This window comes from Dromiciops gliroides, chromosome 2, assembly GCF_019393635.1.
Source record: "Dromiciops gliroides isolate mDroGli1 chromosome 2, mDroGli1.pri, whole genome shotgun sequence".
Classification (NCBI taxonomy): domain Eukaryota; kingdom Metazoa; phylum Chordata; class Mammalia; order Microbiotheria; family Microbiotheriidae; genus Dromiciops; species Dromiciops gliroides.
In genome coordinates, this window is record NC_057862.1 from 418,643,676 (window position 1) to 418,661,239 (window position 17,564).

The 17,564-nt window shown below is 38.9% G+C and overlaps 1 protein-coding gene across 3 annotated transcripts in view; it reads left to right on the forward strand.

Annotated features, from left to right (window-relative positions):
• Positions 1-251: 251 nt before the first annotated feature.
• The window catches only part of LSM14A (LSM14A mRNA processing body assembly factor), a 73,830-nt gene continuing 56,517 nt past the window's right edge, over positions 252-17,564 (forward strand). For all 3 annotated transcript variants that reach the window (XM_043988857.1, XM_043988856.1, XM_043988858.1), the window contains exon 1: positions 252-376. In XM_043988857.1, the coding sequence (XP_043844792.1) occupies positions 256-376 (121 nt within the window). In that variant the 5' untranslated portion in view covers positions 252-255. The remainder of the gene's footprint in view (positions 377-17,564) is intronic.

Sequence of the window (17,564 nt, forward strand, 5' to 3'; positions counted from 1 at the left end):
GGTTGAGGGGGGCGGGGGAAGGAGCGAGCGAGCGGAGCGGGGCGAGCGGAGCGGAGCGGAGGGCGGCCATGTTGGAAGAGAGGCGGCTGCAGTAGTCGGCGGAGCAGGCCGGGGCCGAAGCCAGGAGGGCCAGCTCGTAGTGAGACGGATCTGGGGGTGGGTGCGGGAGTGGCGGCAGCGGCGGCAGCGGCAGCGGATCGGCCTCTCTAAAGATCCTGCCCGGGCTCCGGGGGCGGCGGGGGCCGGGGCGGCGCCATGAGCGGAGGGACCCCCTACATCGGCAGCAAGATCAGCCTCATCTCCAAGGCGGAGATCCGCTACGAGGGCATCCTCTACACCATCGACACCGAGAACTCCACTGTGGCCCTCGCCAAAGGTACGGCTGGGGCCACCGGACAGCTGGCGGGCCGGGGTCGGCGTCCCCGCGGGGAGGCGGGAGGGCGGGAGGACTCTGCGCTCCGACCTGGCCCCTCAGGGTCGCGGCCCCGACCTCGGGCCGGGGAGCCAGGGAGCCGGCCTGCCTTCCCTCCCCGCTAGCCGCCGCGGCTTTCTGAGCTTCTGGGGGGATATTGATTGCTCGGGGGCCTCCTCATCAGCGGCCCCATCCACACAATGTGACGCCGACTCGGAGGTTAACACGCGCAGGTTCGAGTCCGCGAAAGCGGCGGGCGCAAGAGTTGCCTTTGAGCTCCCTCCCATCCCCCGAGCCCGGCGAGGCCTAGGCACAAAAGCCACTCTCTGAAACGGTGAAATTACTGGGGGTCAGCGTGGCGGGAGGGCTGCAAGGCACTCCATGTAAGAGAGTCACCAAAAACAGTCAGATGATCTCCAAAGGCCCTTCCAAGCTCAAAAATTCTTCGATACTGTCCCCAGAGATCGCAAAACAAAAGCTAGGACGTTTTAAAATTTTTTTCCTTCCCAATAAATTTGGTCTCTTACAACCTTACTATTAGCTATACTTTCTTGTGTCGTTCCCGTTTAGAAAAGAGTGTATTTTGTATTGCCAATTAGAAATATTTCAACGTCGTGAAATTTTAAGAAAATGTGAACGGTGTACCTTGTAGGTTAAAGAATCTAAAAAGACTATAAATAACACATTAAGCTGCAACTTATTTGAAAAGTAATATTTACCTGCTAGACTAGAATAGTCCAAAAGCTTATGCAGTGACCCATTTTGGGTGTGTATTAACCGTACCACTCTGAATGAGACTGAAGTTCTGCTAGCTCTTGGAGTCCATTTCTGTGTCTTGGAATAGAAAAGACTTGGAAACAGATTGAAAGAGCGTTGAGTCCAAGATGAATGTTGGAAAAGCAAACCTAAATAGACATTGTAGTGATAATGTGGATCTTTGTGGAGTCTTGTGATGAAAAGGAGGAAGTTCTGAGCTGGTATATAGATTTTTTTCTATATGTATGTATGTATGGCTGTATTTATATACACCCATATATACATGTGTATACATACATACATACATATATGAGACTTGTCCTACTGGTAGCCTTTAGCATTGCCACAGGATGTCTGGTTTTTGTTTCACATGTTATTGCTCTTTAGACTGGAAGAAAGAGATGAAGAGAATAGAATAAATCTGTTCAGGCTTTTTGGTTCAGGGGCTTTCATGCTGCTCAAAAGTGACAATATTGCAAACTAAAAAAAATAACATGTTGTCTTCCTCTGGGAGGCAGGTGGTGATCCCTACTTTCTTTCTAAGGTTCTGTCTCAAATGGAGGGGGGGGGGTGAGGGGCATAATTGAGAGTGTGAGGAAAGATAAAAGTGTAAAATTTTTTGTTACTAATTTATTTGGTGTAGTTAGCTTGCGATTGAATGTATACTTTGAGTTGAAGAAGCCAAAGTTTTGAAGTTCAGAAAATACCATTTAGTTAACACTTTACATTTCATGCTGATCAAAAAGTAAAAATATTAATAATAGTTACTGTCCCTTTTCAGACCACTTCCTTGTGACACTGTCTAGAGACAAGGATACATCTGTCAGAGCTTGTCCCTTATTGTGAAATTCATTATATGTCATTTGTGTATAAGAGGCACAATTTGATCCCCAATGTATATTATAACCAAATTCATAGTATGGCAGGGTGCTTTTTATGACAAAGTTTTACTGTTCACTCCTTTAGTTTTAGTAGTCTTGTACTTGTATTCTTAGTTATGTTGGTGTTTTAAAGCCATTTTCTTTTTTAAAAAATAAGCAAATAAATTCCTAGAGCAAAAGTAGTACAAGAAATAGAAAAGTATCATGAAACTATACTTGTCTAGTTAAAAACATTGAATCATTAAAAATAATTAACTTTTTCAAAGGGTCCCCAGGAAAATAATACTTAATTACTGTGAGTAGAGTTTCTGATTAGACAGCAGAATACTAGGAACTCTTTCGGTTTACATGTGATATATTTATTGCAGCTTTGCAGATACTACACATTCATTTTGTTTTTACTCTTTCAATGTTTGGAATCCTAATATATTTACAGGTTTATATTTGTGCAATTTCCATCATCTACTTTTCTACACATTTTTTGGTAATTACAAAAAGCTTATCACAAATACATAATTCAGAGAAATCAGCTGAATAATAATTCCAAATTAGAATATTACTTTGGCTTTATAGCAGCTTTTGAAAAATACCATGTTCACATTATTTCATCTGTCTTGTAGGCTTTGAGGGATAAAAAAGAAATGGTGCAAATTACAAATTTCCCAGTCTTCATTATCAGCAACTTCATCTTTTCTCCATTTTTAGTACCCATAAAAGATGACCAGTGAGAATGTACTTGGTTAAAACTTGGACCTAACTTTTTTTTTTTGATGAGGCAATTGGGGTTAAGTGACTTGCCTAGGGTCACACAGCTAGTAAGTGTCAAGTGTCTGAGGCCGGATTTGAACTCTGGTCCTCCTGAATCCAGGGCTGGTGCTCTATCTTCTGCACTACCTAGCTGCCCCTTTCTTTTCTTTCTTTCTTTTTTTTTTGGTGAGGCAATTGGGGTTAAATGACTTGCCCAGGGTCACACAGCTAGTGTTACGTGTCTGGGGTCGGATTTGAACTCAGGCCCTCCTGACTCCAAGGCTGGTGCTCTATCCACCATGCCACCTAGCTGCCCCCTAACTTTTTTACATTATGCCAAAATTACATTCTGTCATAACCCACATTTTCACTGAACCAGCAGTTGAGAATATTTGACTTCTAAGTAGCCTAAGATAAGGTTCTGTGCACTGTCTAAAGTAAAGATACATTTTATGTTGCTTTGTTAGCAACTTTATGTACTTATATTCCTACTCACACATAACTTGTTCTTTGTATCTTAACTGAGTAAACATCTCAATGCTTGCTGCTGTTCCACAGTTATATTATCATTGTACTGATGGTTCTGTATAAGAACTTTATAATAAAAATTCATCCATTTCACATATATCACTATATGCTTTTTTTTAAGTAAAGGAAATGATTTTGTTATGTGTATCAGAGGTTTTTGCCTTTATGAAAAGAAATAAGCTTTATCAGTTTTTCCAAAAAAAAATTAACTTGTTGCAGCTATTTCATGGAATAATATAGAAATCTAATACAATTTAGCAAAAAAAAAACCCCAACCTTATAGATATCTACATATTTTAAATCTAATGCCTTTTTTGTGTTCCAATTTTAATACATAAAATTTTAATGTATGCCTAGTTTGATCAATTGAAATTTGGAAAACTACATATTTCACAGAATCCCACAGAATTTCAGAGTTGGAAGGTCATATAGTTCAACTGCTGGCAGAACATGAATCCTTTCTCCAACATGCCAGATAAGAGATTATTCAGCATTTGCTTGATGACCTCCAGAGAAGAGAAACATATTATCTCTGAGGCCAGTCCATTCTACCCTTTAGCAACAGATGCTAGGAAATTTTTCCTGAAACCAATCCCAAGTTGGTTTCTTTGCAACTTCCTCCCATTGCATGTCGCTTTGCCCTCCAGAGAACAAATCTAATCCTTCTTACATGTCACCCCTTTGGATATCTGAAAATAGTTTCAAGATAGGAAATTGTGATTATTTTTTTAAAGTAGTCATGTAATAAAATGTTGATGAAATTTTATTAATCATTCTTAAACACTCAATCATTTTAATAATCAAAACATACAATACAGTATTGTTTTAAGTCTTCAGATTTGTTATAAAACTGACTGTTGGCATTCAGTTAGTCAATCAAATCAACAAGCATTTATTAGGACTTTTTTTCCATCTGCTAAACTCTGTGTTTAGTGATCGGGATAAAGCAACAAAAAAGAAATAGTCTCTGCATTTTGAAGAAGTGGAGGAGAGGAAGGAGTACTTTCCTGTTAATGGGGGTTAGCCAATTCAAAGGTCTTCATTAGGAAGCTATGAGTGCTATGTATAAAGAAAAGAAAAGGAGGCCAATTTGCCCACTCCTGAAGGTAAAGGAAGGGGAATAATATATATTATGAGGCTGAAGCTTTTACAGTTAGTTTTTTGTTTGTTTTTTGCGGGGCAGTGGGGGTTAAGTGACTTGCCCAGGGTCACACAGCTGGTAAGTGTCAAGTGTCTGAGGCCCGATTTGAACTCAGGTACTCCTGAATCTAGGGCCGGTGCTTTATCCAGTGCGCCACCTAGCTGCCCCCTACAGTTAGTTTTAATATAGAGCTATGCATCATCAGTACTTGATCCTGTAAGTGGTGACTGTTGGTTAATCACTGAACCAACTGTGGGGTAATCCCCTCTTTGTAACAAGCTAACAATCTTACATATTACTGTTTCTTTAAATGTATTCAGAATCAACTCTCTCGGTATTACAGAGGATAGTTCTATTTAGTTGTAGATGACCTAATTAGATTTTTATTTAGAGTTTTTATTTCGGAATTTCTTTAAAATATGTTTTATTTCTCATGGTACTTCTAAGATAGGTCAACATTGTCCTTCCCATTTTTTACCTCTGTAATGGAATATACTCAGGGTTGGGGTGCTTAGTCCCACATCTAGCAGCACATCTGTAGCAAAAGAAGTAAAGTGATTTTGTTTTTTGTTGTTTTCTCAGCAAGTCCACCTTATAGGAAGAGATTTCTAAGCTCTTAGAAAATAGGAGCATTTTGTTTTGGCAGATTCAAATCTGGGGTTTTTATGCTTTAATACAAAGAGAAGCATTTTGTAATCATTTCCAAGATCCATGATTTCAATGGTAAGGATGCTTTTACTGCCATGGATTGCAACATTCATATATTGGTGGGGAGGGTCGGTTCAGTGTTCGAGGTAGGAATCTTCTATTAGTAGGTAGCCAACTTTCTGCTGACATGTCTCCTGCCCCTCAGATAACAGGAATAAGGCCACCCCTAGGCCTATACTTGAAGCTTTTCCGGCTTGGTAAGTACTTGTGCTCCCTTAGCATACATAGCCTTCGAAAATCCAGGGTCAACTCTTAAACAGTGAGGCATCAGAGGACTTCTTTGACATTTTCTTTTCAGAATACCCACCCCCACATGAACTACCAAGTAAATGATACTTTGTTGCCTGTATATAAGAAATGCCACCCTAGATGTCACATACTAGCTTTAAGTCTGCTTAAAAATCAAAGTGAATGACTTAGAAAAAGATATGTAATATCTCAGTGACAGCCCAGAAAACTTCTAATTGTAGTCAGGTATATATTTTTCATTTGATTTGTATGTTGCAAGACGGTATAAATTGTAGTGTTTTAGTGATGTAAAAGGAGAGAGAGGGGGACATGGTATTGGGTTGTTGTTGTTTTTTAATTAAACTTAAGACATAAATGCCTTTTTAAATGTTTCTTTTTCTGAATTTAACAAATACTAGAAGAAACACATCTCAGTATGAAAAGAATAAGAGAATTATATGTGAAACTGCACATTTATTGCATACCAGCTTGCTTTAAAAAAGTATATACTAAATTTAACATTTTACTTTCAAAGGCTTCCAAATCCCTTTTTTAAAAGTTCATAGGGGCAGCTAGGTGGCGCAGTGGATAGAGCACCGGCCCTGGAGTCAGGAGTACCTGAGTTCAAATCCGGCCTCAGACACTTGACACTTACTAGCTGTGTGACCCTGGGCAAGTCACTTAACCCCAATTGCCTCACTAAAAAAAAAAAAAAGTTCATAGCTTTTGTGACTACGGAAGATATGAGCGGATAAGATAACATTTAGGGGCAGCTAGGTGGCACAGTGGATAAAGCACCGGCCTGGATTCAGGAGTACCTGAGTTCAAATCCGGCCTCAGACACTTAACACTTACTAGTTGTGTGACCCTGGGCAAGTCACTTAACCCCAATTGCCTTACCGGAAAAAAAAAAAGATAACATTTAAAATTGCAAGGATCTGTGATTTTATCCAGGATAGATGATTTTATGAATATGAGTATTCCCTCCTAATGAATATTACAACATCTTTACTTAGTAATAGGAATTCTTTATGAATTGCCGGGGCTGGAAAAAAAATGTTACTTAATAGCCAGCTTGCTCAGTGATAATGGCTTCTCTGAACTTAGATAGGCTGGTCCTTAGACAGGCTTCCAGTCTTTTGGTAGGCATCTCTACTTGAAGTCTGGCTTGTACCCTGGTAGAACCTATCAGACTTTGGCATAGCAAAAGGACTTTAATGGAGGTATAGGAGTAGTAAGACTAGTATCAGTATTACTGGGGTAATCATGAAGCTTATGCTCATATATACAATTTTATGGTTTACAAAGACATGATTTTCATTCAATCCTCAAAACAATACTGTGAGTTTGGTACTAGAAGAATTGTAATTCTCATTATACTGACTGAAACTGAGTTTCTGAGAGGCTAAGTGACTTCTCCATTGTTTCCAAGCTTTGTAAACACCTATGAGATTGAGATCTCTCTAGGCTCCAAGCCCTACACAAATTCCTCTCTATCAGCTGCTGCAGACCTGTGATATTTACTAGCTGTGTGACCATAAGCAAGTCACGACCTCCCTGAGCCTTGGTTTCCCCACCCATAAAACTAGTGATACTATAATACCTACACATAGGGTTGTCATGAGGTTCAAATGAAATGCCTAAATCTTTAAAGCTCTGTATTCAGTTATATTTCACATTTAAATGGCACTTCTGTGGTTCATAAAGCTCTTCTGTGACAACCTTGTGCAAATACTTTTATCCCCATTTTGAAAAGTAAGAAAATTGAGGTTCAGAGAGGTTGTGGCTTCCTTTAGATTCGGATTTGAATTATGTAAGTTCAATTTTAATGACTAAGCTCTTAGAATTTTGTTTAGAAAATTCAAGATAAAATGATAAGACTTAGGTTGTGACTTGTAAAATCAGTCTCATGGTGTTATTACTACTTCTCCTTCAAAGCTATCAATCCTCAAAATTAAGGTACTTGTGAAAGAATTTAAAGAAGTACACTGATGTTGCCTGGAAGGTTTTTTTTTTAAACAGTTACCCCCTTCCCTTCATCAATGATAGAATGTAATTTTAGATCCAAAAAAATACTTTGAAGATCATCTCTTCCAACTATGACAGTATGAGGTTGAGCACACATGGGACAATTATAGTTATTAAATATTCCCAATCATAGAATAATAGCATTGAGAAACACTTTTCTTGTAAAGATTGTAATGGTTTTCTGGGAGGTGGGGGGGGTATACTCATTAGCACCTAAGTCATGTTTAGAGATGAGAACACCCATTCATTTAAAAAAAAACTTCAGATTCTCAAGTAAAGAACCTAGTGCAAAACACAGACTACTAGTTTGAAGTGTTTATATGTAAAGCTGCATCCATTTATTCTTACCCTGGTAAAACACTCCAATGGGTGTTAGGTTGCCATTTCATGGAAAAATAAAGGGTAGAGGTGGCAAGGTTTCACAGTAGATAAAGCACTCAGTTAATTGATCTGAAGTCAGGAAGACCTGAGTTGAAGTCCAGAGTGAGACACTTACTGGCTGTATAACTCTGAGCAAGTCTCTTAACCTCTGTCTACCACAGTTTTCTAATCTGTAAAATACGGGTGGTGGTGACAATGATAATAATAGCTGTCATTTATATAGTGTTTTAAGGTTTGAAAAGTACTTTACAAATACTATCTCATTTTATTCTCACCACAGTCTTGATAAGTGCTATTTCCCTCCCCCATTTTACAGAATAAGAAACTGAGGCCAACAGAGGTAAAGTGACTTGCCCAGGGTCACAGAGCTAGTTAAGTGTCTAAAGCCAAAAGTGAACTGAGGTCTTCCTGACTTCATGTCCAAACCTCTATTCATTTTGACATCTATACCACCTACCTCCCAGGGTTGTTGTAAGAATAAAGTAAGATGAAATTTGAAGAGTTTTTTGCAACCCTTAAAACACTATATAAATGCATGGTCTTATTATTGAAATAAGAATGCTGCTATATCATGGAGAAAACTAATAAAAGCTACCTGGTTTCAAAATTATCAATCCTCAAAATCAAAACATTTTTGACCGTTGAAATAATTACATTGATGTCACCTGTAACATTGCTCAAGCAGTGTCTTCCATTCTCCTTTATTGATAATGATAGAATTTTAAAACTAAAAGGACCCCTTAAAGATCATCTGAGTCACCTGTGGCTTCATTTTACAGATGTGGAAAGGCCCCCTTAAAGAGGAAGATCCTTGCCTGCGGTTACACAGTGAATTAGTGTCAGGGATGGAACTAGAACCCAGATTTCAAAGAAAATCTTTTATTTTTAAAATGTGTACATATTGCTCTTTTGGTTTTTTTATGCCACCTTTATTTCCAAATATATCCCTCTCTCACCCAAAGAGCCATGCTTTGTAACAAAGAAGAAAGACAGTTCAACAAAAGTTAACACAGTAACTACCCTAATTTATGCTGGATTACTTCCCATAGTTTTCTGAAGCCAGTTCCTACCAGCAAGCTGATCGTTAAATTTTCATTGTGAACATTTATACCTTAGAAATTAGTAAATGTTACAAGTCAAGGCTTGATTTTTTTTTTTGTTATTGTTGATTATAACGTGATGGATAAGATTTTAAAGTATATCATGTATGCATTTTTTTTTCCTGGAGAGTCAATCGTTAAGCATTGCCAGCACACCTTTTCTCATAGTCTTAGTTTTGTTCTTCCCATTTATATTGTCCTTGTGTATCTTGTTTTTCTGCATTTTTTGAACTTCACTTTATATAGTTTATGTTTTACTATACTTCTCTGAATTCTTTGCATTCATCATTTCTTATAGCACAGTAATACTCCATTATAGTCATATACCACAATTTATTTAACATTTTTTCCAATCAACAGATATCTACTGTTTGGAGTTCTTTGCTACTCCCCAAAGTGCGACTACAAGTATTGTGGTATATGTGAGACTTTTCTTTTTATCTTTGATCTTCTTGACATATATGTACTTAGCAGGGGGATCTTTGAGTGAAAAAGTGTAGACAGTTTAGGATCTTTGTTAGTATAGTTTGATGTTTATTTCTAGAAAGGTTTGACCAGTTCACAGCTTCTCTACTGTGTATTTTGGCCACTCTTCTAGTGTTGTCCTAAAGGGCCAGAATCTCAAGGAAAATAATGAAAATGGGGGTATTATAGCACTTCTGTCAGAAAAGGAAATCTGCTCTTTACCAGGTATTTGACTCTTAGCAAGTCACTTAATCTTTGTAGGTGTGTTACATGATTTGTGAAATACAAGTAATACCTAATCTGCCTAAACAAATGGATTGGGCCACGTGGCATCTTCCTCCTTAAAATATATGATTCCATGCCAGTACATATACAGAATTGAATTCCTAGTTTAGTCTCTTCTTCAGAATAGACTTTGAACTCTGCTAAAGATAGTCCATTTTCTTTTCTGTTTTTAAAATCGTATTTAAACAAAATTACTAATGTAAAAATAAGTTGACCATTGGCATATATCAAAGGTCACAAGAAACACTCCTAGGAAAAGAAATTAAAATTTCTTTTAAGATAACAATTCCTGTGGCTACTTGACTCAGTGACACTTGCCGTCTGCTCCTTTGTTGTATCTTTATGTTTTATTGAGAGACATCATGGTATAATGAGTCAGACTAGCATAGTGGAAAATGCTGAACTTGAAGTCAGGAGAATCTTGGGTTCATGACCTGCTTCTGTCACTTATTAGCTAGGTGATAATGAGAAAATCAGTCTTTTATCCTGTTTTCTTCTCTGCAGTACCTTTCTTTCTTTCTTTCCTTCTTTCTTTCTTTTTTTGGCCGGGCAGTGAGGGTTAAGTGACTTGCTCAGGGTCACACAGCTAGTAAGTGTCAAGTGTCTGAGGTCATATTTGAACTCAGGTCCTCCTGAATCCAGGGTGAGTGCTTTATCCACTGTGCCACCTAGCTGCCCCCTTGTACCTTTTTTTTTTTTTTTTTTGGTGAGGCAGTTGGGGTTAAGTGACTTGCCCAGGGTCACACAGCTAATCAGTGTTGTGTCTGAGGCTGGATTTGAACTCAGGTCCTCCTGACTCCAGGGCCAGTGCTCTATCCACTCCGCCACCTAGTTGCCCCTCCCTTGTACTTTCTTAAAGGGTCATTATGAACTTTAAATATTGTATACAAAATTATATGCAGGCCTTAAAGCAACATAAATTTCAACAATTATTGGTAGTCCTGAAGTTTCTTAATTCCCCACCATCACCACCGTCCCAGAGAATCAAAACTAGAATTCCATGAGTGCAGATTCATTTACTCTGAAAGACAGTGAGAGAAAGTATCTTTGGCATTAACCTTGAGCTTTAGCAGTATCCTGATACTGTTTTGTTTCTACAGTTCTAGAATTATTATGTTAAAATCACCAAAATAAAACAAGGCAAAATCGTACATAGAGGATAGAGGGCTGACGTCAGAATTTAGGAAGACCTAGGTTCAAGTTCTTTGGAGCATTGCTATAATCTTGGCCCCAGCTGCTTTAGGTAGCTTGGTATGTACATAGATTAGAAAGATGCCCTTGTGGTACTCTATTCTTGCTAACTGATTTGGTAGCCAATATCTTGGAGTATAAGAAACAACTGTAGAAAGCCAGGGCAGCCTCTTGACTATAGCCTCTTCTGTATTTTAATAGCCTACCAGGACTTAGGATACCTTAAGAGGTTTCTTATTGTCAAGTAATTTTATTCATAGAAAACTTTGAACCAGAACTCTCAAAAACTGTTCAATATTCTGTTAGGATAACCTTCAAATAGAACTGAAAGTAAGAAAGAGAAATTTAAGAGATGATTAACACTTTGATGGATGGAGAAAGAGCCCCACAGGACTAAGGTATAAAATACAGCCTTTTATTTGATTCACTTTCAAAGTAACACTGGAATTGAAAGCAACTAATTTGAACTTATCCTGTGGTGGTGTGTGCATGAATATGTTTACCTGACTGTATTTTTTTTCCCAAAAACATGTATAGTTTTAAACAAATTTATTCTCTTTAGCTAAGTGGTCTTTCAGAAGTACATAAACAATGTAAGACAACTTATTTTTGCATACTTAGTGTAAGAGCAATGTGATAAGATACAAAGTAGAGATAAGATTCAATTGCTACTGAAAAGGATCCTCAGAATAATAGAGGAATGAGTTACAAGTACAGATAGCTCTAATACACATAATTACATGGAAAAATTCACTAGAGAGTTACAAAACAAAGTGTTCTATGAGGTCTGAGGGTAAAGTTATTACCAGCCTGGGGGTCAGAAAAATGTTTCATGGAGAAAATTGCATTTGAATTGAGTTTTAAAGTATGGCTACAAATTCAGCACGTAACTAGAAATTTTTGAAACGAGTTGTACACGTGATTTTTTCAGGTTTGAAGTGTTTTATCAGATCGGTGGAATTCCTTGTCACAGTACGTATCAACATTCCCCTGAGCCTTCCATCCCCTCATGTTATCTTCTCTTTCTCTTCAACTTCCTTATTAAACTCTTTCTCAGAAAGTATATAATGGTAGTGGGGGGGGTGGTAGAGTACTGGACTTGAAGTCTGGAAGAACTGTGTTCTAATTCCACCTGAGGCCTCAGATACTAGCTATGCCTGTCCCTAGGCAGAGCACATTCCTCTCTGGGTCTCAGTTTGCTTATCTGGATTGTGGGATTGGACACAATGACCTCTAAAATCCCTTCCAGCTCTTAATCTAAATCTGTCATATATGAATTTAGTCTCTACTTGCTTCCTCCATTTCCCTCCACCCCTTGCAATCTGTTTTATGATTATTGCTTTCCTGAAATTAGTCTCTTACAGGTCACCAGATTTTGTTGTTGTTCTATACTTGACAAATGTCATCAAACATTAGATTTTCCACATGCACAGAAGAAAAAACAGTGACCTCTTAATTGCTTAATTCCTGAATTTTTCTCAGTTATAATTCTTAGTGTTTCTGTTTAATTTGATGGTCAACAGACCACTCTCCTCTACTGGATATTTCTTTCTCTTTTGGAGTCCATGACACTGCCTTCACCTAGCAATACTTTCTAGAGTGATTTATCATCCTCTTTCTTCCCCTTCCACATTGAGTTTTGGAATCACCCTCAAGTTTTGTCCTTAGTTCTGTTTTCTTCTCTCTATAGGCACTTCTTCCTTGGTGTTCTCATCTGTTTCCATGAATCCAGTACCTCTATGCAATTTGCATCCCAAATTTACATATCTTGTCCCATCATCTCCCCTAGAGTTGTACCTCCAGCTAGATGTGTCTCCTTAGATGTACTTGTGGTGTCTTGAACTCAATATGTCCAAAACTGGACTCATCTTCCTTCTTAAACCTGCTGCCCTCCTCCTAACTTCCCTATCACTGTTGATGACACCACAATCCAGCCCTCCCAGGCTATAAACATTGGAGTTGGTTTGACTCTTCCCTTTCCATGACCCTTCCACATCTACGCAATTTCTGCTGTGAGATTTAAAATTGGATATTAGATCATAAATCTCCCCTACTTAACCCTTCCCTTAATTCATCTCCCAGACTAGTAAATGGAAGAAGCTTCTGGTTTTCTAGATAGAGCCTTTATTGTATATAAGGTGTTGTTGATTAGAAGGATAGGAAAACAGAAATACAGTACAAATCGTCTTAAATCTAGGCTTAGTCTATATTCCTTATAAAAACTCACCAAACCGATTTAGGCCACCTTTGGAGTGAGTCAGACCGTCTGTGCCGCGCCGCCCGGAGTCCCGCCAAGCCGGCAAAAAAGGCTACTCCCGTTCTCTCCACCCCGGAAGTCAAAAAACCCGGCAGGCAGTCTGACATGCGCAGCAGGCGGACTGTTCATCTCCTCCCCAAAAGGGTGGTCCTTGAAAAACTGGCGTCTTTCAGTTATCCTAACCGACTGTTAAAAACTTTCATATTTTACCACATTTCCCCCCTTTGCTTCCTCAAGAAATGGAATGTTTCCTTGATGGAACAGTAAAAAGAATATAATAACTTCTGCTGACTAATAATATGCGAACAACAATACAGAAAAGGAAGAGAGGAAAGTTTTGTCCAGAGGGGCGATTTTTTTTCTTTCCTCATGAACCGACGCTTTGACATTAGTCTTGCAAAGGGAGAGCCTCTGCAGAGAGTACATGTTACAGATAGTATATAACAGAAAGGAGATAGTAAAAGCTAATAAAGCAAAACAGTTCATATAAAGTCTCTGAGTTCTCTTGTCTTCTTGAAGTGGTAAGATATCATCAGGAGGAAACTGGATTCTGGTCTGGAAAACTGGATTCTGGACTCTGGTCTGGATTCTGGATTCTGGACTCTGGTCTGGAAAGCTGGATTTCTTCTTTAACTGTTTGAATTGCTGTATTTTTTTTTTTTTTTTACTAAACCTTAGCATAGCATTTTGCAATCAGTAACACTTTTTACCACCATGTGTCTGGATCAAAGTCAAATTTAGTATGTGTTCATGACACCTGAAAATGTTATGGAAAGGTTATCATACCATATCTCATGGTTCCGAGACAGCCAGTGATTGTGCTAGGCCACAGGTGAATTCAACTGAGTGAGATAAAAAGATAAGTAAGTTCAGTTAAATTAGGTTAAATTAGGAGGGAGAGAGGATGAATACTGGACTGTGCCTAGTAATTGTGCTCTACATAGTCACCATCATAAGCAAACCATGGACTTATGTATACCTGTCTCTCCTTTTGTTGCACATATATTCTCTCCAGGGCCTGCATCAGAGTTCACAGCAAGTTAGTCTCTGAAATGATAAGTTTCCATATTTCTGAAATCTCATTAATTTCACCAAAGACAATATGATGGTAAAAATGTGTGCTATGCTGCATAACTGAGAATATATTAGTGATATATACAATAATTCCAAACCATACCCAGAGTATAATGACATATAAATAATAAACGAATGTAAATAGCTGATTATATTAGACATTGTTACATAATCTTCTTTTAGACATTATTACATAATCTTCTTTTAGCAATTAGACCACATCATCTTATACATGAATTCTCTAGTATAACAGTAGCAGATACTTAAAGTGGTGATTAATTCATCAAAAAGAAATAAGACTTCAATAAGCAAGATTCAATATTCAATAGCATATACTTAAAATGCCTTTGAAAAGTCACTTAGTTTACAAAATCGGGTTTTTAAAGAAAAGCAAAAGAAACAAAAGTAAAAAAAAAAAAAAAAAAGCAAAACCAAAAACCAAAAATAAAAGGCAAAAGATTCGCTAAGCACCCTTTTGTGCTCTTAAAGAATTTAAAGGTGTGGTGAATTCCAGGTCTTTTCAGTGCCTTTCAAAAGTCAAAACAAAACAAAAAGCAAAAAGGATAAAAAAAAAAAAATAGGTATAGGGTAGGGAAAAGGGTGGGAGAAATTGAGGTGGGCCAGAAAACTAGGCCATGTGCTTCAGTGCTTTTGCCTGTGGAAGGAAATGCTTGTTAAATTTTAAGGTATTTAAGCTGCTAGAGTTTGGGGTATGCCACATTGTTTTAACTGGTTCCCCAATTCTCTGCATGCCAAAGTGGCAGGGGTTTCTGAATTGTCATTGATCTTCCTAATGCTGTCATAATGTTCTTTATGGTAGAAAATGTGGAGTTCTCTAGCATCAGTTTTGTCTGTGCCACTGATTTTCAATAAAGGCTGATTTAATTGATGAACCACAACATTCAGCTGATGCTGCTTAGCAAATGCTACAATTGTATCATTTCCTCCCCACTTTCCAAATTTCTTTAATTCATCAACATATTCTTCAAAAGGGGAGTCATTTACTATAAAAGACTCAAACTCTTGTCTATGGTTAATCATATAAGAAGCAGCTTCTTGTCTGTGTCTGAGATGATTTCTACAGTGACCTTCTAGCTGGTCTGCTAAAGCCCTAAAAAGGCAATTTCCGTCTCCTGATACTTTACGAAGACTGAGTCCCAAAGCATTTAACTGATCAGTGGGATTATTAAATGGGAACTGCCTTTTTCCTCTGAACTCTCTTTGCTCTTTAACAGTTGCTATCTTTAGGGTTTTTACCTCTTTAGCGTCTACCTCAGGTCTATCTGAAATCTCTTCACCTATGAATGGTGCAGGCTTTATATGAGAGCAATGAATCCATGAGTCTTTTTCACCAATTTTAATGGCAGTAGGAGTTGTCAATAATACCTGAAAAGGTCCTTCCCAGGCAGGTTGAGTTCCACTGGTTTTCTGAAAATTCTTTACATATATTTTATCTCCTGGGTTGAAGTTATGCAATGAAAAGTCTAATGGTCCTGCCTGGACCACAGCTCCTGCCTCATGGAGTTCACGTAGCCTGGTCTGTAATTCCTGTATATAGGAAGCAACAGAAGTATCACCTCCCACCAGTGATGTATAAACTGGGGAAAAAGTTTTAGCTTGGATAGGAGGGTGACCAAAAAGCATTTCATAAGGAGATATATGAAGTTCTCCTCTTGGTCTACTTCGTAGATAGAATAATGCCAATGGTAGAACATCAGGCCATTTCAAATGGGTTTCAGTACATAATTTGCCAATCATACTCTTAAGCTCTTTATTCATACGTTCGACTTGGCCTGAACTTTGTGGATGGTAGGGCGTGTGGAATTTTGGAGTCACTCCCAAGAAAGAGTAGATTTGGGATAAAATCGAATCAGTGAAATGTGTGCCTTTGTCAGAATCGATGCGGGCTGGTGGGCCAAAACGAGGTACTATCTCTTTAAGAAGAATTTTGGCAACAAAGGCAGCTGTGGCTCGGGGGCTGGGAAAGGCCTCCACCCACCGAGTGAGCTGATCAACTATAACAAGGCAAAATTTATAATGTCCTGCTTTTGGCATAGTAATATAATCAATTTGTAAGTGCTCAAAAGGTGTATATGCTAGAGGACGCCCTCCATAAGCTTTGACCTTAAAAGCATACTGATTATAAGACTGACATGTGGAGCAGCCCGAGCAGATTCGAGATGCTGTATTAGTCACACCTGGTGCTATCCAGGTTCTCTTAATAGAGTCTACAATGCCTTGTGTACCAAAATGGCCTTTTCTGTGAACAGAGAGGCATACCTGGTGGTAGAATTTCCGGGGAAGAAATGGCTTACCTTCCGGAGACACCCAGATGCCATTGATCTGTTTCGCCTTAAATTTCTTTTTCCACTTTTCTACTTCAGAATCGTCATAGGTTAGGTTGGAAAGAATATCCTCAGAAGGTGAAAGGTTAAATACATGTTCAGGAGCTTCTAATGCAGCAAGCTTGGCTGCAGAATCGGCTCGTGCATTTCCCTTTGAAACAGGATCACTATTCCCTGTGTGGGCAGGGCAATGTACAACGGCTAGGGAAGAAGGCAGTTTTAGGGCATCTAAGAGGTCCTTGATAAGGTCCCCATTGGCAATAGCCTTGCCCGAGGATGTTAGAAAGCCTCGTTGACGCCAAATCATACCAATAAAGTGGCATATGCCAAAGCCATATTTCGAGTCAGTAAAAATGGTGGCACTCTTATCTTTAGCTATATTACAGGCCTGTGTAAGAGCCACAAGTTCAGCAGCCTGTGCACTAAAATGGGAAGGCAGAGAAGCTGCCCAGAGGGTGTCATAATCAGAAACTACAGCAGCTCCAGTAAAACGGGTTCCCTCTCTCATAAATGAGGAACCATCTGTATAGAGGACAAGATCAGGATTTTCTAAAGGTGTATCAAAAAGATCATCACGGGGTTTTTCAGCCATATCAACTAAAGAAGCACAGTCATGCAACGGTTCCCCCGAGAATGGTAAGTTAGGGAGTAGTGTTGCTGGATTAAGAACTGTGCAGCGTTTTAAAGTGATATTCTCATTACCTAACAGGGTTATTTCATACTTAGCCAGCCTTTGATCTGAAAAGGCTTGTGTCCTGTGACGTAGTAAGAGAGCCTCCACTTCGTGAGGGCATTGCACAGTTAGAGGGTTACCTAGGACCAAATCAGAGGCTTTTTCTACCAAAAGCGCTGTGGCCGCCACTGCTCTAAGGCAAGGTGGCGCTCCAGCCGCTACAGGGTCCAGCTGAATTGAATAGTAGGCTATAGGACGTTGGTTAGGCCCCAGTGACTGAGTCAGGACTCCAGAAGCCACCCCCCTTTGTTCATGCACAAAGAGAGTGAAAGGCTTACTATAATCTGGCAGTCCTAGGGCAGGT